Source organism: Quercus robur, chromosome 4, assembly GCF_932294415.1.
Source record: "Quercus robur chromosome 4, dhQueRobu3.1, whole genome shotgun sequence".
Taxonomy (NCBI): domain Eukaryota; kingdom Viridiplantae; phylum Streptophyta; class Magnoliopsida; order Fagales; family Fagaceae; genus Quercus; species Quercus robur.
In genome coordinates this window covers 86,256,069-86,282,048 of record NC_065537.1, presented here as the reverse complement: position 1 = coordinate 86,282,048, position 25,980 = coordinate 86,256,069, and the positions used below count along the sequence as shown (strand labels likewise).

General features: G+C 37.6%; 1 protein-coding gene across 16 annotated transcripts in view; it reads right to left on the bottom strand.

The window, feature by feature from the left end:
• Window positions 1–9,033: 9,033 nt before the first annotated feature.
• LOC126724163 (callose synthase 2-like) overlaps window positions 9,034–25,980 on the bottom strand; it is a 176,381-nt gene continuing 159,434 nt past the window's right edge. For all 16 annotated transcript variants that reach the window (XM_050428513.1, XM_050428520.1, XM_050428519.1 and 13 more), the window contains 28 exons: window positions 23,963–24,297; window positions 23,718–23,770; window positions 23,563–23,623; window positions 20,716–20,797; window positions 20,590–20,639; window positions 20,411–20,497; window positions 18,587–18,724; window positions 18,103–18,197; window positions 17,896–17,977; window positions 17,654–17,814; window positions 17,424–17,547; window positions 17,239–17,336; window positions 17,021–17,153; window positions 15,213–15,364; window positions 14,817–14,929; window positions 14,588–14,710; window positions 14,411–14,479; window positions 14,126–14,315; window positions 13,883–14,042; window positions 13,406–13,525; window positions 13,029–13,147; window positions 12,829–12,912; window positions 11,526–11,638; window positions 11,202–11,431; window positions 10,318–11,112; window positions 10,180–10,230; window positions 9,829–10,014; window positions 9,034–9,644 (listed from right to left, as the gene is read on the bottom strand). In XM_050428513.1, the coding sequence (XP_050284470.1) occupies window positions 9,396–9,644; window positions 9,829–10,014; window positions 10,180–10,230; window positions 10,318–11,112; window positions 11,202–11,431; window positions 11,526–11,638; window positions 12,829–12,912; window positions 13,029–13,147; window positions 13,406–13,525; window positions 13,883–14,042; window positions 14,126–14,315; window positions 14,411–14,479; window positions 14,588–14,710; window positions 14,817–14,929; window positions 15,213–15,364; window positions 17,021–17,153; window positions 17,239–17,336; window positions 17,424–17,547; window positions 17,654–17,814; window positions 17,896–17,977; window positions 18,103–18,197; window positions 18,587–18,724; window positions 20,411–20,497; window positions 20,590–20,639; window positions 20,716–20,797; window positions 23,563–23,623; window positions 23,718–23,770; window positions 23,963–24,297 (4,253 nt within the window). In that variant the 3' untranslated portion in view covers window positions 9,034–9,395. The remainder of the gene's footprint in view (window positions 9,645–9,828; window positions 10,015–10,179; window positions 10,231–10,317; window positions 11,113–11,201; window positions 11,432–11,525; window positions 11,639–12,828; window positions 12,913–13,028; window positions 13,148–13,405; window positions 13,526–13,882; window positions 14,043–14,125; window positions 14,316–14,410; window positions 14,480–14,587; window positions 14,711–14,816; window positions 14,930–15,212; window positions 15,365–17,020; window positions 17,154–17,238; window positions 17,337–17,423; window positions 17,548–17,653; window positions 17,815–17,895; window positions 17,978–18,102; window positions 18,198–18,586; window positions 18,725–20,410; window positions 20,498–20,589; window positions 20,640–20,715; window positions 20,798–23,562; window positions 23,624–23,717; window positions 23,771–23,962; window positions 24,298–25,980) is intronic.

The window sequence follows — 25,980 nt, the reverse complement described above, 5'->3', positions numbered from 1 at the left end:
CCCTTACACCTTGGTTGTAGCGCCGGGCAAGCTTTTGTTGATACTCTGCTAGCCTTATGGTTGTTGCTTCTCAATATTCTTCAAGTAAATCTAGGCGCTCTGTCAGCTGACCTTCGTTATGTTTCATATTGAATTCTGAAACTCATGTGCTACATAGGTTGACCTCGGCTGGTATCACGGCTTTAGCCCTGTAAGTGAGAGAGAATGGGGTTTCACCCATGGATCTTCGAAGAGTTGTCTGGTATGCCCACAAAACATTAGGTAGTTCTTCAGCCCAGTTGCCCTTCGCTCCTTCCAGCCTTCATTTCAAGCCGTTCACGATTACCTTATTCACGGCCTCAGCCTGGCCATTACCCTAGGGATACGCCGGAGTAGAGTACTTGTTCCTGATGCCGAGATTGCTGCAAAATTCGTGGAAACCTCGGCTGTCAAACTGCAGCCCGTTATCCGATATAAGGGAGTCCGGGACCCCGAACTTGGTGATTATATTCTTCCATATGAATTTCTTCACGTCTACGTCCCGGATATTGGCCAAAGCCTCTGCCTCCGCCCATTTGGTGAAGTAATCAACGACTACCAACACGAATCTTCGATTGCCCATTGCTCGAGGAAATGGCCCGAGTATGTCCAACCCCCATTGTGCGAAGGGCCAAGGACTACTAATCGGGTTTAAATGCCCGGCAGACCGGTGTATCAGAGGGGCGTGCTTCTGACACTGCTCACACTTCCGAACGTATTCCACGACGTCCTTCTGCATCTGGGGCAACCAGAATCCCTGAGTCATTGCCCGGTGTGCCAGTGACCGTCCCCCTACATGGCTGCCGCATACCCCTTCATGCAACTCGGCCAGGAGTTGGCCTACTTTCTCTGGGTGTAAGCATAACAAATATGGCCCTCCAGACAATCAATACCAGGCAGCCACCCTGTGGACCTTGTTGGCCTCCTTCTCATCGTCCGGAATTCGGTTATCGGCCAAAAAATCTATGATGGGGTCCATCCAGCTCGGTCCAAGTGTTGCGACTGCTGTGACTTCGACTCTCGTAGCCCCCTCATTTCCTGCCACCTTAATGCTGGGCTCGGGGACGAGTTCCACTCTGATAAGTCGGGGAATATCCTTGGCAATTGACGATGCCAAAGTGGCGAGAGAGTCAGCATGTCTGTTCTATGCTCGAGCCACTTGAATCACCTTCACCGTATAAAAGCCGTCTATGACCTGCTTCACCAAGTCTAAGTATGCTTTCATCCGAGGATCTCGAGCCTCAAAACTCCCCTGCACCTAGTTGACTATAAGTCTTGAATCAAAATAAATCTCTACATCTCGGGCCTCTAACCGTGAAACTACCCTCAGTCCGGCAAGCAAAGCTTCATACTCTGCCTCATTGTTGGAGGCATTAAACCCCATCCTGAATGAATGCTCCAAGATAATTCCCTCCGGGGTGATTATGACTACCTCGGCTCCGGCCCCTTTGGCGCTGGAAGCCCCATCCACATGTACCTTCCACGGGCAATGCTCCACCTGACAGACCATCTCCCCTTTAAGAGAGAATTCTACTACAAGATCTGCTAATACGTGCCCCTTTACGGCACTTCTCGGCTTATACCTCACGTCGAATGCCCCAAGCCGTGTCCCCCATTTAGCTATTCGCCCCGTGAGATTAGATCTTTTCAATAATGATTGTAGGGGATGTTCGGTTAGCACATATACGGTATAAGCCTAGAAGTACTGAGGCAATTTCCTGGTAGCATGCACTAGGGCCAACACCAATTTCTCCAAGGGAAAATAGCTAGTCTCGGCGTCGACTAGAGTCTTGCTGATATAATACACGGGTTGTTGTACTCCCTGGTCCCTTAAAAGCACAGCACTTACAGCATGTTCGAATACCGAGAGATACATGAACAATTCCTCTCCGGGCTCTGGTGCACTCAACATCGGTGCTCGCACTAAGTACTCCTTAAGGTTCTGGAAAGCCTTTTCACATTCATCATCCCACCGAAACCCCTTCCACTTCTTCAAAAGCTGATAAAAAGGACAGCAGATCTGAAAATTTTGAGATAAACTGGTTGAGAGCGGCCAGCATCCCGGTCAACAGCTGTACTTCTTTCGGGTTGCTCAGCGACCGAAAACGCTTCACGGCCTCTATTTGGTCGGGATTGACCTCTATCCCCCTGTTGGTGATCAAGTACCCCAAAAATTTGCCGGTCCCCACTCCAAAGGCGCATTTTTCTACATTAAGACGCAATCTGTGCTTTCGCAACACCTCGAACACTCCTCGGAGATCCTCTACATGCCTGACCTCTTGCTTGCTTTTTACCACCATATCGTCGATATACACTTCAACCGTATGCTCAATTTTATCCCGAAACATCCTCGTCATCATCCGCTGGTATATCACCCTGGCATTCTTTAGCTCAAAAGGCATCACAGTGTAATGATAATTAGCATCGGGGGATATGAACGCCGTTTTCTCCTGATCTTCACCGGCCAGGGCAATCTGATGGTACCCTTGGAAAGCATCCAGGAAGCTCATCCTCGAGTGCCCGTAAGTAGCGTCCACTAATTGATCAATCTTTGGCATGGGAAACGGGTCCTCTGGGCATGCCCAGTTCAGATCCGTGAAATCCACACTAACCCTCCATTTGCCGTTCTTCTTCCGGACAACCACGGTATTCGCCAGCCATTCCGGGAAAAAGGTCTCCTTTATTGCTCCTACCTCCTTCAGCTTCTCTACCTCCTGTCTTACTGCCTCAACATAGTCTTTGGCCGACCTTCTCGGCTTCTGCTTCTTCGGGGGATATGAGGGGTTTACATTAAGTTTGTGGACAATAAACCCGGGATCGACCCCGAGAACTTCATAAGGATCCCAAGCGAAAACATCTAAGTTTTGAACCAGAAACAGTAATACTTAGACTCTTTCCTCCCAACTCATGCTTGCTCCGACCTGAAAATATTTATTAGTGTCCGGCAGTATTTTTACCTTTACTAATTCCTCAGCGCAGCCAACCCCCATCCCTTCTCGGGGATCCTTTAATTGCTATAATGGGTCTTTTCGGGACACATCTTCCTGTTCAACATGCCCCTGTTCGAGCCGCCCAGTCTCCTCGTCTCCTACCAGTTGTCCGGTAATTTCTCCCTGACTGACCTGATTCCCCCGCTACCAGTTCACTACGGCAGTAAGGCACTGTCTAGCCGCTTGCTGGTCTTCTTTTATTACAATGACACCCCGCTCGGTTGGGAATTTAATCTTTACATGCAGTGTTGATGGGACGGCCCTCATTGAATGGATCCATGGTCTTCCCAGGATGGCAGTATATGGGGAAAATGAACTTACTATTGTGAACGTCACAAATACCTCTTTCCCTCCCATAATCACGGGGAGGGAGATTTGCCCCTCAAGAATCACTACTTTGACATTAAACCCAACCAAGGATGAAGTGTGCTTCATAAGGTCCTCATTCTTAAGACCGAGGCCCTTGAACAGATCGGGGTACATCACGTCGGCCCCACTTTCCTGGTCTATCATCACCCTTTTTACTAAGAAGCCGTTTATCCGGGCCGTGACCACTAATGCGTCATCATGTGGCTGAATCGTCCCCTCTAAATCGTCATCATCAAACGAGATGGGCTCCCATGCAAACTTCATCTTCTTACCCGGCGACTGTAGACTCGAGTTACCTTCTACCGATACCATTGTCAACACTCCTTTCCTCCTTCCTACAATGAGCTTCTCCAACACAACATGGATTACTTCAATTACCCCCACAGGGGGTGGGAGAGGGTTTCCTCTTTGCCAGGTATCTTGCCCTATGACTCTGTCCCCCGAGTCTAGCATGAAATTCTTTAAGTGCTCGGCCTTGACTTGCTGCCCGAGGTGATCCTTTAATACCCGGCACTGTTCGGTGGTGTAACCCTTGTCTCGGTGATAAATGTAGTACAGACTTTGATTCCTTCTGGATGGGTCCCCTCCCATATTGTTCGGCCATCGAAAATACGGCTCGTGTTTGATCCGGTCAAGAATCCTGTGTACCGGTTCCTTAAACGTCACGTTCACTTCTCCTATTTGTGCGGCCGGCTCTTAAATCGCCAGACCCCCATGAGGCCTGAACGGGAAACCTGCATGCCAGGGACGAGTTATCATCGGCGCTTTGCCTTTGCTCTACAGCTGGTCATCTTCTAATCGTTTGTATTCCTCGATGCGTCTCATAAGCTGCCGCATGCCTTCGGGCGGCTTCTTGGTTAACGACTCTCGTAGCCTAGAATCCTCGAGCAACCCCATCCTAAATGTGCTTGTTGCCACCCTTTCGTTATCCCCGCCTATCTTGTTGTATAGCTCCTAATACTGGCTGGCGTAACTACGGAGGGTCTCTCCCGCCCTCATTTTCATTGAGAGAAGCGCATCTAATGGCTGAGGTACTCGACTGCACATCACAAACCAGGCTCCGAACTCTTGAATCAACTCGGAGAAACTACGTATGGATCCTTTCCGTAATCCATTAAACCACCTCAATGCAGTCGGTCCCAAACTCGAAAGAAATACCTTGCACATGAGCGCATCGTTATGAGTATGCAAAGACATCATCTGAATATAATGGCTAATGTGTTCTACTGGATCAGTCTTCCTGTCATCGCAGTTGAACGGTGGGCATGCAAACCTGTCTGGCATTTCGGCTCGCTCGATTTCGTTTGAAAACGGAGACCAAGCTGCTTTTCGCAGAGCGCGACTCATGGCGTCCATGGCAGCATTCCAGGGTCGCCTCTCTTCTGGGGAGAGTGAGTCTCTCACTTGATTTTCCCGAGAATGTGAACGGTCTCAACGTTGCCCCAATTCCCGGGAGGGAGACCAGTTCCTATTTCGTCGAGACCCTCTCGAGTGCGAACGGTTTTGGTACCAATGGGATTCCCGAGAATGTGAATAACTTCACCATAGTCGAGGTCCAGACTGATTGGATCCCTCTTTGTATCTATTTCCCCCAATCCCGTCCTCCTGTTGCCGGTCATTTCTGTCTCCTTCCCGGCGCCTACCTCTCACCTCCAGCTCTAAACCCCTGACTAGTCTGCGGAGCCGTTTGAGCTCTTCATCCCGTTCCTCCCTCTGCCTACGTCCCGTAGCACCAGAAACCATCCGTTGGGTTTGGTACGACCCCTTTCCCGTACCGGACATCACTTCTAGTTGGTCATGCCTCCTATCTTCTTGTTCTTTCTGTCTGCGCTCTCGCCAACTTGACCCCCAAGAGGACCCTACGGATCCAGTTCCCGCATGGTCCCCCAAATGCCTTTCAGACATTGTCCCCGAGTTTGAGTCCCTCTAGAACTACAGCGTCGTAGGAGAGCCCCACGGTGGGCGCCAATTGTAGGCTCCAAAGACGGGCTTGCTGAGCCAAACCACTATTTGGGCTCACAATTTATTTATCTAGAGGGTCTGGGTATCCTACCTTGGGTTGTCCTAGGCTAAGGGACTCAATGGGATCATTTTTCTCTCTTTTTCAATGTTATCTCCTCTCTATCTCACTCACTCTTTTCTTTCCTCATTATTGTATCCCCCAACTATCCATTCATTTCTCCTATTTATAGCCTTTGTTAATGGGGTGATCATCATTATCTTCTCCCTTAGTGCAAAGAAAGGTCCAATGTCGATGAACTTAAGTGGATTTTTAGGAATGAGTGGCTTTGGAAATGGTTCCCACTTCAGTAAATGTGTTTGGCAGCGGAGTTTTCTAAGGTTCTGCCGGGCACTTAAATGGCGATGTGACCGGACAATGTGACCATGCAGGTGCATAGTGCCCGGAAATGGTTTCTCGAGCACCCTGTGAGCGGGGCGTACGCAGTCCGCCTTTTATGTGTCTGGACAACGCTCAGTTTACATTGGTAGTTATTCGTGGGTTTGGGCCAGGGCTCTTGTTGATGTGAAGGTTAGACCCTTGGCCCATATCATTGATTCATGGTCCAAGGCCCAATATGTACTTGGGCATTAGGTGCCGTACAAATATGTTTTGGTATTGTGTTTTTTGAGTTCCCCATCACAACTCTTCTCTCTCTCCCCTTTATAGGGTCTGTTTGGATTGAGTTTATTGTTACTGAAACTGAAAACTAAAAACTGAAAACTGAAAACACTGTAGCAAAATAATTTTTAAATGTGTAAATAGTACCGTGGGACCCATTTTTAATATTTTTTAATACGTAAACAGTGTCAGCACAGTGCATTCACTGTTCATAACAGTAAAATTTGTCTCCCAAAGTCAACAAATGCGGGCCAAAAAAAAAAAAGGAGAAAACGTGAATTGGAGAAAACGTGGACACAGACGCGGAGCCCAAACGCCCTCATAGTTTTGGTTTGATTTTTGTTTGAATTTATTTTAGTTTGGAAGTGAGAATTTTAGTTTATATCAAAACACAATCGACATGGCTATATATTTGAATGTGCTTATCAATTATTTAAATAATATCAATTGTAATTATGTTATAAGTTATGATTATTAAGATAATTACCTTAAGAGAATGAGAAATTTAAAACTTCAAAATTTTAGTTGTACCAAAAGAAATGAGGAAAATATAATGCACAATAACAATAGTTAGAAGAATATGTACCACTTCACAAAAGAATAACATCAATCAAAAATACCAATAAATAAATAAATTTATATATTTATATATTTGTAAAAATATATAAATATATATTGCTTTTAGAAATTGTTTAATTTTTAGGGAGAAAAAATTATCTAAAATAAAATTAAAGACTAAATTATACATTATACTAGATCTCAAAATAATTATATATTTCCAAGTATCACATGAGTCTGCAAGACTGCAACTAGTTTTTTGACAGAATACGGCATAAAAACCAAAAATGAAAAAAAAAATTGTAAATACATATGTACAGCTATATTAAGAATTAGAACAAAAAATTATGAACAAAAGAATTATATATATGTTAAGTTACTTTTATTATATTTCAATTTAGAAGCATACTTATATTATCTTAATATAATTTTATAATATTGTATGAAAATTCAACTAATTAAGAATATAATACTTTTAGTACATATTGTTCTTCAAATTTTAGTTGTATTTTTAAGACAAATATATAACAAGTGATGAAGGAGATGATGTTTAAATTTTTAATATTTTTTTGTGTGCTTACTTAGCCAAAAATTAAGTATTTATTGTCTCATATTATTATAATTTTAAATGATATTATTTTTTATTTTAAATCCGGTATATAAATTATATATGAAAATAAGATCTAATAATTCAGATTATAGAAAAATCTTAATAGATTATAAAAACTTTTTGAATATTATAATAAAAAATGAAAATTTTGATGTTTAATATAAATAATAAAATATGGAACTAAAAATATTAATTTCAATTTTCTATTTGTTATATATAATGACAAACCTTAACAAAATAAACAATTACATTCGCAATAGGAATTAAGGAAACTAGGAGTCCATTTGGATAAAATTTATTTTGTTGAAACTGAAAACTGAAAATATTGTAGCAAAATAATTTTTAAATGTGTGAATAGTATCGTGGGACCCATTTTTAATGAAAAAGTTGCTGAAAAATGAAGTTTGTGGGATCCATGAACAGTGCACGGGTGCACTGTTCACTGCTGACTTGGTGAACAATTGCGGCTGAAGCAAAAAAAAAAATAAAAAAAAAAGGTGGGGTGGGGGGGGTGGAACGCAGACTTAAAATGCAGACTTGTATCCAAACCCACACTAGAAATTCAAAAAAAAAAATTTAAATAAAAGAAACTGGTGAGTCTTGATTTTAAAAAAAAAAAAAAATGGAATGTGGTCTTGAGGGAAATATCAAAGTGGACTGGGAACTTTTTTTTTTATTTAATTTTAACTTTTAAGAAAAGTTTGCTTTGAAGACATGGATTAGTACGAGAGTATCTTATTTTGTAAGCATAAAAATGAAGATATATTTTTACCGGATTGTCCTCAAGTTTTATCCCTATTAAACATAGTCTAGGACTAATTCTGAATCACATAAAAATCTAGTTCAAAAAGGGGAATTCTGTTATAGATAACTAGCCACATCACACATGCTTCGCATGTTCAATGAGACTTTTTTTTTTTTTTTTTGAATTTAATATAATTTTTTAATTTGAATTTATCTATTATTAGTGAGATTACACACGAAAAGATTCTTAAGAAACTAAAATTTAAAATTTGAAATTGAAATTGATTAAACAATTGGGTTTTAGTATATGCTAATTTTTAGGAAAAAATGTATTAAAATTACATGGGATATATTTAAATAGAAAATGTTAATTTTTAGGGAAAAAAATTTCTCTGGTATTTTTTTTTAATGTTTTTGAGTTACAATTTTGTCCTTATTTTTTATTTTTTTTAGAATAAAGATTATCTAATTAGATTATGGGTATTTTTGACATTTTTTTAAATTATAACTAATTTTCTGAATCCTCTTAATATATAGATTAAAAAAAAAAAAAAAAGATAAAAGAAACTTTTGATACATGTTTAATACATTCAATTGCTGAAAACACGTATTTTTTTATTTTTTTTATTTTTTTTTTTGGGTACATAAACAAGAATTTTATTAAAAAATACATTAGTATGCGTAAAATATGCATATGTTACTAATGGACCCATCAATTCGAAACCACTTGCAAGGTGCAACACTTTGGGTCGAATCAATTCGATCAAGCTTCAAAACTCTCCCTTGGTGCAATGCTAGACACACCCTTAATATATTACCAAATAAGGATTTGAATTTGCCTAGAAAACTTTAATAATATCTAAAATCATTAAACAAATATTTAGGGAATGATCTTATCCAAAAAAAAAAAAAAAAAAAAATTATATATATATATAGGGAATGAATAGTTGCTCCTTAAAGATAGGGAAGCACTGTTACTAATAACAAAACAAAACAAAAGGCGAAAGAGCTTTGCATTTCCATAAAGCTCTTCAACTCTCCCTTGATGCAAAGCTAGACACACCCTTAATATATTACCATATAAGGATTTGAATTTGCCTAGAAAATCTTAATAATATCCAAAATCAAGGAAATAAAACCACATTCTAGAAAATTCTAAAAATTACAAAACTCAAAATAAGAAGTTTCCTGTGAATGGTTACTGAAAAAGGCATGCAATGAAAGCTGCTTACATAGTCAACTTTAAACTGATTGCAAGGCCCAATAAGCGTAACCAAGTAGCTAGCTAGCACAATTTACAAATAGCTAATTTGCTATCTTCTCAAGTTTCTAATAAAAAGAGACATTGATTTACATGATCAAGTGGGACATGTTATACAAACACATCAATGAAATGGTTTTTCCATATGATGTGCAAGGGTAAAAGTAACACTGAAGAGTAAGATATTTTTTTTCTAAATTAAGGGAACTGTTGCTGGGAATGCATTTACTCTTTGTTGTTAGCAGAGCGCTCCTTCCTCTTTCCGCCAAGAATACGGGAAATCTGTAAACCTCTGCTGAATGCTTGGTTGAAGAGCATTCGTGTTTGGAATTCAGAAACAAATGGAAACCAAGCCAAGAATGCAACTGGGGTGAACAGAAGCAAGCCCATGATTATTTCATATCCACGAGCAAGCGCCTTGATTGATCCCCAAAATCCAGTCCTTTCAATCAATGGCTTACTAGCTTGTGCAATCTAAAATGAAAACAAAAAGAAAGAAGGAAGAAAAGAAACAAATATTAGGTTTGATAAATACCATTAACAACAATTGAAGCCCACATCTGCATAGACCTTGGAAAAAAGAGAAGGTAAAGACCAAAAGAGAGTAAATAAAATAACATATGGAAGGACTACTGTGATAGTAAGATAGTTTACTGACCTGGAGCAATCCCCAACCCGTTGGCATGAATGCAAGAATGCACACTACGATGTCCCGAACTGTCATATGAGGAACTGCTATTAAGGTAATGAAAACACCAAGGAATGTCAGGGAAATTAGAACCTTGATCAATCGAAACAGAAGCTGGAAGTTTGCACTTAATCGTCGCCTTCCAACTGACACAAACTGCAAAAGGTTCAATCAAAATATTAAGATATAATTTAATTTAAAACTTGTTGCTGTCATGATGTGATATCAAGGGATAGAGTTTCCTATGAGTTTATTCTCAAACATGAGAAGGAGCATTTTACGTTATGCTTCAACAGAAGTCTGAAGGCTTTTGCTACTTACCTTCATCAAAAACAATACTGAAATGATCACAAGCCATGAAACTCCATAAACCTGTTAACCAGATCAAATTAATTAGAATTATTGTAGCTACCCAGTTTATTAACATTTCTTAATGTTGAAGAAAAACACAGCATATACCAGAAAGCTTTTGCTCTTTGTAATGTTCAAATGATATACAAGCCCGAATTGATAGATGAAAAAGCGCAATGATAACAATATCTCAACAATAATACCACGCTTCCCAGAATATCGGAGATGATCTTGTTCCTTTTCCCACCAAGATTCCCAACTTTTTTCTGGAGGAACACCTATCCCCCCACGGTTGCTTATCCATTTATTCCAATCTGTCCAGTCATCAACAATCTTTTGCCACTCAAAGCCTGATGGATTGAAGAGGAAAGGAGCAAAAAGCCATGCCCCCACCATGAACCATATTGAAAAAGTGATCAAAACATATGAAACTACACCTCTAAATGATTGGCTAAATAATTGGTACACAATAAGCAGAATCATCAATTCAATGCCCTTAACAAAATGGCTGCGAGAATAGAGCCTGTAGTTCTCAGCAAACTTAGCATGGACCACTACAAAACCTCGACCAGTGCCTCTATATTGTGCACCCCCATGAAACAATGTCCTTCCATAATAGTGTGTCTTTGTTCCCAAAGAAAATGTGAAGAAGACAGGAGCCAACTGTAATTGCATTAATATGAAATCAGTTAATGCACTACGGAAGCCTCTTTCCAAACCGATTTCCATCATCATAGGCAAGGACATCAGAAATCCAATTTGCACAATAGATTGAGAAGCAAGAGCTACTTGAAGAGGCTTATTGTCTCGAATACCAGGTTGAGTGCTCAGACTCTCTTCAAGTCCACTGAGAACAAGATAAAGGCGGCCATAGAGAAACACATAGACTGTGAGCACAGTCAGCTGTCAAAACCAGAAATAGAGTAATGATTCACATAACTATATGGGACCATACAATATATATAGGAAAATAAGTAATATTTCATACATACCAAGGTACTGAAATAGAATCCAACTGTGGTGAAATAACATGACAACATTCGGAAGAAATCAAATCGGTGCCCAAGCCTATATATGTCACGACTCAATGTCTGCTCACCATTTCCATTAGCTATCTTTGCCTCAAACATTGAGATCTGTTGAAGGCCAACATCCCTCCCCTTACCAACTTGTATATATTCATGATGAGTAACATTGCCTTCACGTAATGTAGAATTGAAACCTGCATACCATGGAGAGATGCTAAGATAAACGGCCAAGCTAAATCACAAACTAATTTAGTCTAGTACAAGACAAGCTCTCCAGCTAGAAAATGCCTGCAAATATGTCCTCGCTTAAGTTGATGCCTTTGGAAGCTTTGCTGATACCACCTCTAGGAATGTGGAACAGTCTATCAAACACATCTGGATGACCATAGTGGAACCGAACTCTGAATGAGCAGCAGAAAATTATGGATTCAGTGAATCAGATATGATCATTAAATAACCAAAAGACACATCAAGTGGGAAAAATGCGACTGAAAAAAAATGTAAATTTTGGGTGGAGAAACTTCATTCATATCATAATTTCATACATGAACACAAGCTTAAGAAGGTAACTGTCCATATTATAGCTTCAAACATTTCATTTCACAGTTTGGAATTCATCTATCAATTGTAGCTGGTCACTTGTATTAGGCTTAAAAATCCCAAAATGATATAGGGGTAAAATATGGGTGTAGAAACCTTGAACACCATTGAATATTTTAAGAGAACTAAGAGAAAATGGTTTAAACTTCAAAAAGACTGGTTGTATAGAATTTTTTATAGGGGAGATAACCATTGGTCAACTAAGGAGAATTTTTAACCCAAACATTTGAACTTTGGAAAATTATATAGAAACATTGAAATTTTGAGTCATCATGACTCCACTGTAATTTTAACAATCTAAATAAAAGAAGAAAAAGCAATTTACATTCAAAGGATTTGATCCTAGTGCTGAATTGAATTTTATTTTTATTGATTCATGAATTTACATTGTTTGATGCTGGTGCAATATCCAGTTCCCTCTGCCCAAGTGATGTGTCGTGGGTCCTAGTCTACGAATTGGTCTTTCCAAAAATTGGGAGTAAGGCAACCTACCTATCACCTCTCCCAAACCCACAGAAGCAGGAGCTTATGCACTAAGTATTGACTTTTTTTCACATTATGTCATTAGAAAATTTTACTTCCTTAGACTTAATAACCTAGTGTTCAGGCCTACCAACAATAACTTGACAATATAGATAATGGATCAGAAAAATCTGCTCAAGCCACAAATGGCACAAAGATTGAAGCATTGCAGGAACCATAATTTGCTGCACAAGTATGAAACTTAGATTTTTTGGCCCATTGGGCGTATGAGCTACTCAAATGAGAGGTAGCTCTCTTCCATCCCTTAAAACCCATAACCCTTGTGTAGGCCGGATTTTGTTCTATGCTTCTTGTACTGAAACATGCGGGTTTACTATCTAAGCTAGATGAAATGGAACTTAGATTTCTTGTAAACTTATACTTTAAGATAATATATGTTCATACACACACATATTTTTTTTGATAGGTTTATACACACACAGATAATATATATATAGAGAAATCTTACTTTAGAGGGCTAGCTAACAGTCGCTGCCCAATAGTTACAAAACTATTCTCCTGATTTGACATAAACCATGCCAGAGATGAGACACTGCAATAATAACAAAATCATGATGAGCTACACAAAAATCACATATATGTAGTCTCATTTACCAGCAGCACTACAACCAAAATCCGGATTGAGATAAGCAATGCCCATAAAAGTACCTGCCAGTGAATATATGCTCCCGAAGTCCAAGGATGGTTGGAAGTCTCACACCATCATGTTTTTTAAGAAATTCTTGAAGCAAGTTCCTCATTTTGAAGGCTTCTTCCATATAGTTATCCTGTTGAACAGTTCACTTAACAATATGACTTTTGCGTATGAAACCCCGTTTGGTAAAATTGTTAAACAACTCATTTTCAGTTTTTAAACAACATTACATGCATTTCCACATACTTTTTCACCTACACGTATTTCAAAAAAATATAAACAACATTACTCAAACTCCTCCACCAAACGGGCCCTGAGTTCCCAAAAAAAGTGTGCACAAGCGCACATACATAGATCCACAAACAAAAAACCATATATATTCCTGCAGTACCTGATTCATATCTATTGTTTGCAAGCCTTCCCCACGTGTAAAAATAATGGCATGATTTTGATTTTCTGGCTTGCCCTCACCCAATTTCGCATCCCCAGGAAGCTTTATCCGATAAATAACCTGCAATAGAATATCCAAACAATAACTCATGAAGCATTACACCTGGTTGGGAAAAGTTACGGAACAATGCTGGTCATATCATGCCTATTGTTGGATTCAAATGAACAATCACAATATCATTCCAATTCTGAGAACTGCAGGATAGAAAAAGAAAAGACAGAATATACAAATTTTTGTTCAATCATCTGTCAATCATTATAATCTCTTGAAACGGACCACAAGGTCATCTCTATATATGTATCACTTGTGAATACAGGAGGCTGTGCCAGAGAAACAAAAAGTCTTTATAAAAGTACCATCAGTGTTTAATTTCTTGAGTTATCTGACCCAGTTTCCAGAATAATCTAACACTTGTACCTGGTCCAAATTTTGTACTGGCTCAGATGAATCAATTGACTTTGTTGGTGGAGCAGCCTTTACAAGAGCTGAATAATAGACCTTTTGAACAGTTTTTTTGGAATTATCTTTACAAGGTTCTTCAACTTCGTCAATGTAAGCTACCCGAAGAGATGGGTACCTGAGAGAAGGAAAGTAGGATATGTAAATAACAGTTGCTTAGAGAAACATTAATATGACAATAATTGAATTTGGAAGAAATACTTTGTCATAAGCCTCAAAATGTCTTTGGCACGAGGATGACCAGAGCGTTTGTCAATGCCATACTGCTGGCATGACACCACATATGTAAACTTCAAGTCGGCTAATGCTTGACATTGTGACCATAATGACCTTTCACTCTTTGAGTTTTCCTCAATATCTAATACAGCAGCCTTGTAGCCTTTCATTAGATCTGAATAAATGCAATTAACATTTATAAAAATAAGATGGTGCACAATGAAAGAAAATATGAAATTACAAGTTCACAACCATGTTTTCCATAATCACCTTCATCCTTTGCCATATCCAGAAAGGCCTGAAGTTCCAAAGCTTTCCGGTAATACATCATGCCTCGAACTTATTTGTTGAGAGTAGGGTGATGATATATGCAGAGAGCACTCATTATCAGATAAAGGCAAAAGAATGCTTCTTCATGTCAGAGAGAGAGAGAGAGAGAACTTATACCAGTTCTGGTCAATGTCTGGCCTCTATACGATGCCCATAAACGGAGTTCTTCTTCATGTTCATTTCCTCTGAGTTCTTCTTCATTACTACACTTGACCCGTTCTAGAAAATTTTTCCATTCATCTGCAGTAAATGACCATTTTATGGAAGAGCAAGTCAGTTTTGCCAACAGAAATGATACTTAAAGAGAACATAAGTAGTTCCAAAAGAGGTGGAGGAGGAGGAGAACCTGGAAATATCTTTTGCAAATAAAAAAGTATTGTAACTCCATCCTCTTCAATTAGCTTTTCCAGGTCGTTTATGGAGAAAAGAACATCCTCCATATAGTAAGGAGTTAGGACACTACAAAAGAAATAACAAATATGTCAGGTAATATATGTTGCAACTAAGATATATTGTGAAAAGAGAGAGAGTGAGAGAGAGAATTTGCATGGAAAATTATTTTAAACAAACAGAAAAAGGTGAAACCAGCCTTCAGATCTTGACTTAAAAGTAAGAATTGATCCAGACCCACAAACCCAAGGGGTTACAACTCATTAAGTTTTACAGCAATATGTGCAGTACATGTATACAAGGAAAACTGCAATAGCTTCTGTCAGAAAAGTTCAATGCCTAGAGAGCTTACGAGAAAGAAAGCATATTTCGAACTTTGGGTGCAGGAGGCATCTCCATAAATAATGAATTGGAGAAGAAAGAAATACGTCTTCTAGCTTCCAAGTTGGATGGCACATCCATAGCAGACTCCTTTACGGTAAGCAGTAGATGAAGCCTTTTAATCTGTCTAGACAATAATGGAGTTACGCTGGAACAGAACTTGGAACTAATCATAAGCAGTGCCAAAGTTGAAAATTAAAAGGAACTTTTCTATTGTATGCAATTTATTTTAGATGCACTTAATTATCTCAAATAAGAGAACAAGAACAAGGCTATTTTTTGCAATACTAAAACGCATATTATATCAATCTATACATAACAAGGATTTACATATTTAATTGGCTTTGGTTCAAAGAAGAAATCAATTTTGGAGTATGGAGTTGTTATGAGTACGTTTGTGGTTGGGGGAAAATTGTAAAATTTTGCTATTAGTGTAATTACCTGCATATAAATAACATTCATGTGTGTTAGGGTATATATTAATGAACCCTAAGCACACTTCCTGAAGTTAACAGGAGTCATGATCAAATTTTTTAACATCATTGCAACAAAGAATATTAAAGTAGGGTTGATGTATTAATCAATGCAATGGCCCTGTTAGCCCTCCCCTAGGTCCATTGGTGGAATTATGTAGGCAAGAACTGGCTCCTTTATTTTGTAAATGTAACATAGGTATTCCATGGTAAAATTACTCATAGTAACTTTCACGTTTTGAGCTACACTTGTAATATTACAGTAAAGTCTTTGTTTTTTTTTTTTTTTTACTTCATTCCATGCCAAATTTGCTTGTACTTCTGGTGTTTGATGTATTCTTGGGAATTACATGTATTTGGGTTGTATACTTGAGCCGTGGTCAAAGCTGCTGAAGAGTGAAACTTGTGACCTGACTGCAAATTGAGTTGCCCACGAGCTGCACAAGTGTAATAAAAAGGAGAGTCCTTTATTTCAGCATGTTGCGACCTAGTTGCGGTCACTACTTGCCTGAGGACAAAATTCCAGCACCTCATTCTTATCCTAAGCTAGCTCAATTTGTACCATCCCCAACCCATTCCAATCCGCAAGAACAAAATGAGAAAACCCTAAGAGAGTACATGGAGAATTTTGTGAAAGTTTAGTGTGCTCATCCTTTGAGAGAGAAAATCCATAGCTTTTGCCTTTTCTTTCCCTCTCACCATATTCATATATTGAGTTGTGATTTCCCAAACACTCCATATTATCTTTTGAGTGATATACCTTGAGTAATTATTGCTAGGAACCATTGGAGAAGAAACACTACAAATTCAAGAGGTCTTGGTGGCTTACCGTTGATCACTCAACGCGTGGACTTTGAGAAGTCAGTTGCTAGCTAGAGCTTGAAGGGCTCAAGTACTAGGGGAGGTTTAGGCTTGGAGGGTCTTTATTCAATCTTGTAATGCAACTATTCACTAGTGGAGATTTTGCAACGGTGCCACAGAGAGGTTTTTTGTTGGGGGCATTGGTTACCTCTTCAAAAACACATTCCTGTGTTTTTGTTTGGTTTGCTTATTTATTATTCCATACTTTAATTGCTTTGTAATCATTTCTATATGAATATGCATGAAATGGAATCTGGTTAATCACTTATATTGGGCATTAATTGTTTCTTTTCATAAGTAATAAACTTTAATAAATCACCAAAATTGCCAGGTATACAGAGAAAAACCAACATCAACATGTGATTTAACCATAAAATTGGTAATTGGTGTCTAAATATATACATAGGGTGTTATGTATTATCTTTCAACTACAAATATAACTTACTTTTTCCTTCCAAGCTTCTGTTTCTCGTTTAACAGGAAATCCAAGTTCACCAAAAAACTGATATTGTTGATCAAGGGGTTTCATTCCCTCATCTTTTCCATGATAGCCACCACCATGACTTGACTCTACCAAACTACATAAGAAAAATAACAAAAGGATGATAATAACATTAGCACATTAATCTACTTCAAGGAGATAGTTGCACCCAAATAATTTACCTGATAACCTCATCTTCCAGTATGTCTCTGGTCACAATTTCTAGCATGTTGAGCAAGACAATTACAACCTGATCCTTGTCCTCCTTTTTATTCTCTAACTGTTGTAAGTATTTAGAATCCAGTTATGATTTATTGCCAACTTTGGTTCAAAAGAAAAATGTGAAGGTCATCGGTAAAACAATTACCAAATATTTAATGAGCGTAATAAATTGTTCATAGAGGCTAGGGAGGGCACTCAAATTCAATTCCTTTATCAAATCTTCGTTTTCTATGTGATTGTCAACCTTCAAGAAAATTTCATTTATAATCCTGGACAGAGCAAACCATCAAAGAGAAAACACAATACATTAGGACAGATGAAATTATACTCCCTTGCTCTTTTGATTAGATATATATCAATTAGTAGCAAACTCACTCTTTTTCACGTTTTCCAAGAACCAAAGAGTTTATTATATTTTTAAATGAAGCATAGCACTCGCAAACAGCAGAAGTCATGTAATGATCTTTTTTCAATCTCTTCTTCAACTCATTGTCTCTTTGGTTGCTGTCTTTAGCCATATCCAATGCTACTGGAATCTACACAGCAGGTACAGGTTTAATTCAGTTACAGGTTTTAGTGTAGCTAATGGAAGAAATTTAACTCAGAAGTAGATTAACCTTGCTAGCAAGTAAAAATGGAGGCCATTGGATAAGATCCAGACCACTTGCCCAGTATGGAACAAGCAACAGGTCCATTTCCCTGCAAATTTTACATCTAAGGTTTTAATTCCCAAGGCCCAAAATATTTATTAAAAAAGAAGAGCAACACTTAAGGTTCACCCAAGAATCAAGGAAAACATATCCAACGCTGGAACATCATTTTACCAGTTAGTTATTAGATCCTCCTCTCTAAAACTACTGATTATTCTGTTCCACAACTGAGCAAACTGTGCTGCATTCTTCCCTTTATCAGATGGAATCTGAAATAAACAAGCAACTCATTAAGACTCGAAAAAACTGCCTTGTAGGCACCAAAAGAAACAGGTGCCGAATTGGGTTTGTTAAATTAAAAATTGTCTAAAAAGCTTAAACTACTAGGAAATGGTGAATTTAATTCACTTAAAAATAATTCTAACATTCCCCCTCACGTGTAGGCCCAGCACATGGGATTTTTAACATTTTTAATGGAAGGTAAAGTAGAGACAGGGATCAAACTCAAGATCTCCTGTTCTGATACCATGCTAAATCACCGATTCTCCCAAAAGTTTATGCTTTTAAGAAATGGTGAATTTAATTCGCTTAAACATACTTCTAATGGGGTTAATTGATCATTATCATGGTATTTAATAATAAAAAACAATAACCAAACCTCATCAAATTTGCTAGAGAAAGTGGCCTTCAGTCCCTTCTTCTTTGTTTTCTCATTCCTTTCCACTGGAATTAAGCAGGCATTAAAAGCACCTGGCAGTGATTCGAATCGAGACCTCAGCATTACCAATGTTCGAATCTGAGAAGTCAAACAATGGGTTGAGTGTTCAAGACACTTATTAAAGAATTCAAGCTAAAGGAAACCTCAATGTTTTTATTAAACTCTTCAATGGTTTTATATAAATTTTATGTAAACAACAAAGGAGAAAGAGCAATTCTGTGCTATTAACATATAGGAATGGGGTACTCATGTAAGAGCTTATCTAAACAGAAGGTTTGAGAGTAGTCAAAACCAGAAAATTACATGTATATGCATGGAATTCAAGATCCCGTTATAGATCTACATTAGGACATTTAATTCCTTGGCAGCAAATCAGGAGTAAAGGTCAAAACATGCTTGAAAATATAAATCCTCATGGAGTTCATGCCAACAATGCACCAATGAAAGTAAAATTAATCAAGCAAAAAACATCTTAATCTACATTAAGGCCCATCAAAAATGATAACAGACTAAGGTTGCGTTTGGATTGGGATGAAAACTTCTGCGTCTGCGTTTACGTTTTTTTTTTTTTTTTTTTTCACGCGTTTTGGGTGTTGCGGCTACTGTTCATGCACTGTTCAATGAACAGTAGCCGTAAACTTTGACTTTTCAAATTTTTTTGGACCAATCACAGCACATCGTGTACTGTTCACGGACCCACAAATTTCACTTTTCAGCAACTTTTTCATTAAAAATGGGTCCCACGATACTATTCACACATTTAAAAATTATTTCGCTACAGTGTTTTTCAGTTTTCAGTTTCAGTTTTCAGTTTTCAGCTGTATCCAAACGGACCCTAAGAGAGTGGAGATTACTTAAAAATATATAAACATAGAATAAATAATACATATTGAAAGTTTGATAGTTATAACAAGAGGGGAGGGAGGATTTGAACCCTAGTTCTCCTACTAAAGGAGAGTAGGCTATGCCACTAAACTACAAGTCTCTTGGAAATAACATATACATGTGTGTGTGTGTGTGTGTGTGTGTGTGTGTGTGTGTTCTCACGATCTTTTCATATTCTCTCTCATTTTCTATCACGATGTTCTAATAATCAATTTCATAATAGACCAAAATCCTTTGAAAGCACGTGGAAAGAGTGATGTACCTCCATTCAAGCACCAACTATTAATGGGTCAGGTACATCTGAACTGTACTACATGTGCAAACTTATCAATTCCTTTCCTTCTTCTAACTTCTTCTACCACTAATAATTTATATAAAGATTTCCTCTTGAAAGAACTATACAGATTGGACCCTTTCACTGTTGTTTGGTGATGCACGAAGTGTATGGTATTCAACTATACTCTAAACCATCTTCCCCATTATAACATCAAAGTCTTGAATCTAAGGATATAGGTTACCAAGAATGCTGAGAAGGTGAAAGCTCTGATATCAATTTGTTGTGAGTGTAGTCAATTATAGTGGGTTTACGTAAAATAGAAATAGAAAATTTGAAAAAACAATCACACAAGAAACTCAAGATTTACATGGTTTGGTCTTAGACCTATATCCATGGATAGTGCCAAGGAGAATGTTTTACTAGGAAAATAAGGAGATTACAAGAGTGGCACACGAGCATCACAAAACCCAAACCCAAATACACCCAAAGAGCTCTCTCTCAAAATGTAGACAACAGGAAAAAATCTTCTTGGTGCCATTCATGCAACCTTTTAAAATTCAAGCCACATAATAACAAAGAACAAAAGAAGGAGCTCCACCAACCTCTCCAAGACGGCGAAATGCACCATATAGACCCCCAAATATCGTGGAGAAGATAGCATACCAAATCTGAGTATCCATAAAGTAGACCTGAAAAAGTTACTTTCATTAGAAACTCATATGAAAATGAATAAAGCTAAAGAATTATGGAGCAGATAGACACCAGGACAAACATAACTTACAATAATTATTGGAGACCAAATTGCAATCACAACACCAATGTTGTTCTTGGCTGCAAACAGCAACTAATGACATTACAAACCATGTCCACAATAAATTAAAAAAATTCTTCCAACTCAAGCTATTACCTTGAGGGAAGAACTCATGCCACTGAAATGTTCTCACAGTAGCTTGCATTATTTGTCTTGTTGGAGCCACAAGAGGCCTAATCTGCAAAGAAGAAAATTTTCAGATGGATTTAACCAATGCTAGATCCTAGAATATATTACATCTATAGATCTAACATCAAACAATATGTTTAAATCACTCGACTACATGAATTTGTGGAATCAGTCAAACCAATTCAGTCAAATGTTCATGGTTTTACCATATTAGATTCTATCCAACTTACAATTAATGTTATACATGGTTGATCTCCTATGGACTGCAGAAAATTCTCTTTTGCACACCCATGCATATGCACATATATTCATTCGCAACTTATAATTCTAAAAATAATTTTTGTACTTTGTATATGTTATATAGTCTTAAATACACAGGCAAAAAGTGTGTTTGGAAGTTTGGAAAAAGAGGAGAGTAGGGGTAAGGGGGGAGGAGAAGAGAGGGGAAGGAGGGAGATGGTTACCCCTTACCCTTGTTTGGATGTTTTAAACATGAAGCGGGGGAACGGGAATAGATATCCATATCCTTTGTTTGGATGTTTTAAAAATTAAGTAGAGGGAGGAGAGGGGAGGGGAATGGTCTTATAAATTGACAATTATGACTCTCATTTGCTAATTTCAAAGAAATAGATACAAATTGGCATCATAGGGGAAAAGCTGACAATTTAAAATTTTTAATATAGGCAGAACTGGAACCCCTCCGTTCCGCTCCCCCTCCAAATTCCTCCAATTTTGGGGAATTAAAAAAGAGGGGTTAGGAGCAGTAAGATACCCCTCCTAAATCCCTTCAAACCCCTCCCCCTCCCCCCTTAAAAAGCTTTTAGACAAGGTACATTAAACCATACTCCTCAGTCCTCCCCTCCTCACTACTCCTCTCCCCTTCCCCTCCACACAAACAAGCTACAAAATACTATTAATAGTATATGGTACTATTATTCAACCTCGGATCCCTAGGGGAGGTGGGAGTAACACTACTCATTGGTCTCTCAAAGGGAATGGCAAATTTGATACCAGGTCCTATTATAATACCATTAGGGGTGCAGCTGTATCCATTTTTCCGTAGAAGGGTGTTTGGAAAGCTATAATCCCTAAGAGGGTCGCTTTTTTTGTGTGGACAGCGATTCATGGGCAGATCCTTATATTGGATAATCTTATAGTTAGGGGTCGCATTTTGGTGAATTGGTGTTGTATGTGTCATCGGAATGAGGAAACGGTGGATCATCTTCTCCTCCACTGTCCTATAGCTCACTCTTTGTGGGTTTCTATGTTTCAAATCTTTGGGACGCAATGGGTCATGCCAGGTTCTGTGGAAAGTTTGGTGTATTGTTGGAGTTTTTGGCTGGGAAAATTTAATTCAGACATTTGGAATATGGTTCCTGGCTGTTTGATGTGGATTGTTTGGACGGAAAGAAATCGGCGCTCTTTTGAGGATACCGAGAAATCCTTGGTTCAGTTACAAGCGCTATGCCAAAAGACTTTATTTGATTGGTCTAGATGTTGGGGCTTCTCAGATTGTTCCACTATCTTGGAGTTTATTTCGTCTCTTAGTATTGCTCATTAAGTTTATTTTTGTTGTTTGGTGCTGTTTGTTTGTTTGTTGCTGTTTGTTTGTTTGTAGCATTTCTTTGTGTTCACCATCATGAACACCTTGTACTTGCTTTATTCTATTTTTCAGTTTGATTAATAAAATTCTTATTACTTATCAAAAAAAAAGGATGCTTAGTAATGTTAAATTTTTTTTGTCATATTACCAAACATTTCCTTGCCATTCCAAGCATTTTCATGCCTTTCTGAACTTTCTAACTGCTTGACAAAATTCAAGGAAAATATTTATAGCAGTTTAAATTCATGTCAGCATCTTTCTTCTATTCCTGACTTGTATCGTTTAATAAAGATGCTCAAAAGGCATGCAACATACCTTAAATAGTCATTTACAAGGCTTATCAATGTAAGTGAAAGGTTCCTTCTATATTACCAAGAATTTCCCTGCTTGTCCAAACATTTTCATGCCTTTCTGAATTTTTTAACTGATTAACAAATTCAGAGCAAATATTTAAAGTAGTTTAAAGTCATGGTAGCATCTTTCTTCCATTCCTCACTAATATCATTGGATAACGATGCTCAATATGCATGCAACATACCTTAAATAGTCAGTTACAAGGCTTATCAGTGAAAGTGAAAGGTTCCTTCCATATATCCAAACATCTCTTGCATGCCAGTTGGTCAAGCATCAAAGGTAAGAAGCTTTGTTTCATATTTCCTAGAGCTTTAATGCTTTTCCAAATTTTCAAATTGTTTCCATTGAATTTCAAAAACAATCCAAAATGTTTCAACTTTTTTGCCAATTGAAACAATCCACTCATTGAAATCTAATACCATAATTTATCTACTAGCAATACCTAGTGACTACTAAAAAAAAAATAGTGAGCATTTATAATTCACCCACAACTTTGTCAGTAAAACACCCAAGGATATTGTAATTACATATCATGAGAATGAACAGACGTGCAGAACTAACTAATCAATACCAAAAAAAAAAATTCCCTTAACTTCCACAATAAGCACAAATGTTTCCCAAAAGGTCAGTTCTTTGCCAGAGCAATTCAAAGATAATATTTGACCATAAAAGTTGAATAAAATCAATGATTATTTGGTAAATAAACCCATCCAATATTTCACTTATTAGCACTAATTTGTTTGATGTATATGATTTAGACAAATAAAGGTATACCATACAAGAAATAACAACAAAGAAAGACATAGCAGCAATAATAAGACTCATACATAAGCTCTGAAGAAAGATAAATGAAATACCTCTATGTAGTAACTGAATGCTAATTTTGATACAATCAGGAGAACCCAAAACACAGTGTACCTAGAAATCCGAAAAATTAGAAGATAATCAGCAAGAGCATCAGTGAATCGCATTCAAGCCATGCTGACCCAAAAATCAAACACTGTTCTCTTACTTGATAAGAGAAATCGTGCTCTCATGCATTGCCCTTCCAACATAGAGCCGAGGCTGCAAGATATCAAAAGGTTGAAAGAAAGAAAGAAAAATTTAAGATGGTAGAGATGCTGTATGGAATGAATTAAGTTAAACAGCAACCTAAAAATGAGCTTCACATGTCATACCCATAGGCATGCAAAATGTAATGTTCATTCAGCAATAGACAATTATCATTGAAAAGTTTTAAAACATGCATCTGCATACCTGAGACCACCACATCATGAGCATCACAACCTTATAGTTTGATCCTTCAAGAAATCGGCGAATGAATGGGAACAGAAACAACACTGTGCAGAGCATGTTTGGAGATAAGTAAATGAGGACAGCCAAAATGAAAAAAGATGGTGAACTTGGACTGTTTCCAAACCAACTCTTAATGGTCTGTGCAAACCCCGGAGGATTTTTCCAACTATAGGCATATGCTACTGGTAAAAGTATGACCCATGCTGCAGAAGAAACAGCCTTCAAAATGTATCTTAGCTTGACATGTAATGACATGCTCTGCCTTGCTTTCCAGCTCAGGACTATATCAAGGACAGCTGCAATTGTTCCAAAATAATAATAATAATAGCAGTAACACAAAAATAATCAAATCACAACTATCTTATAAAGCAGGAGAATGTCATATTGATAATTGAATGTAAAGATGTATGCGAAGGATATGGTGGGCTTCTTTATATCACTGAGTCTTAAGAAAATGCCCAAACTTTTCCAAAACTAAAATATGCTTAGGCTACGAAAACCAAAAACCCCAAACAGGTTTTAGCAAAACAAGCAGGAGACTTAAAAAGACCAAAATCATGAAAATGTTGAAGAGAACTAATGGTTGCTAGGGAATTTTCACCCCACTCTCCTCTAGGACACACTTCGATATTTTTGTTAATCTTGTAAATCGAGGTGCTTGAATTCACTATCTCTATTTTGGGCCCTAATAAAGTACATCTTCTTTTTTTAAGTTTTGTGCAATGTTAATGATTTTGACATCTTGATGGAGAAATATGTTCTTGTTGGTACATTGTATTAATTCTTGCCACGTATTGCTTCCTTGAATAGATTAGTGGGTCATTTTAACTCTGCCTATCACCTATGCCTATGCTTTGTGTCATTGATTTTGTTCATAACCAGCCTCAAGCCCGGAAAAATGTGGAAGGTTGCGGTATGTTGACAGTCAGTTTAAATTTTAGTCAATCTAATACTATTATGAATTGTGGCAAAATTATTTGATGTCATCATGCCTAAGGACTAACAAAATAAGGAATTTTTTTTCTTTTCGTCAATTCACCAAAACTCCCAAGCAGCTGTATTAATTCCTATGCAGCTGATTTTCCCTCTAGATAATTGATTTGGAGACAGACATGTCTACTCATTCACAGTTCGACATGGGTGTCATAAATGGTAAATCCCAAAAATCTGGATATGTGGAGATGGCAAGTATTTGACTGAATATATATTTGACATATTTATTTCACTGTTTGCATGCCAAAAATCAATGTATAATGAAACATTTAATAAAGATACTATGTTTAACAATCTTATAATTCTAAATGTACTAAAAAAAAATAAAGATGATATTTTATTAGTTTGGATATTATTTTTGGACATGGATGTTGCTTCTGAAGTGTTTGGCAAGCCTATTTTCAGATTGGAGAATCCATAAATCATAGATTATCAAATGGGCCCACAACCCTATCTTGCCATGACTCCTAGATGCAATTCTGATGAAAACATATCTGTTAGGTTTTAGTGTTGGCTGCTTCCTATGAAAAAACGTGTCAAACGTTTTTGAATTGGTTGTATTTTGGGTTAGCTTAAAAATCTGTCAAGAGCTCCCGTTGAAAGAATTTAAGAACAACTTTTTCATTTTTCGCCCAAGCGCAACTAAGTTTGCTCAAGCAAAATGAATCTTGTGCAAGAAAAATGAAGACTCACTCGAGCAAGAAAATAATGCAGACAGAAACTTCTCCAGTATTTCACCAACATTCACTTGAGCGAATTCATTAAGACTTGCAATCCGAGTTCTGCTAGAAGAAGGATTTGTGCTCAAATTTTACCCTATTTTGTGCACCTATATAAACCACTTAATGCATGTCTTTTTGAAAGAGAGAAAGGCATTTTATACCATAGCAATATAGAGGAAACCTTGTTCCTTTCTTTCCTTGTGCCAAACTGAAAAATATATAGATTTTACCTTCTCATCTTTTGATATTTTTTATTCAATTTTC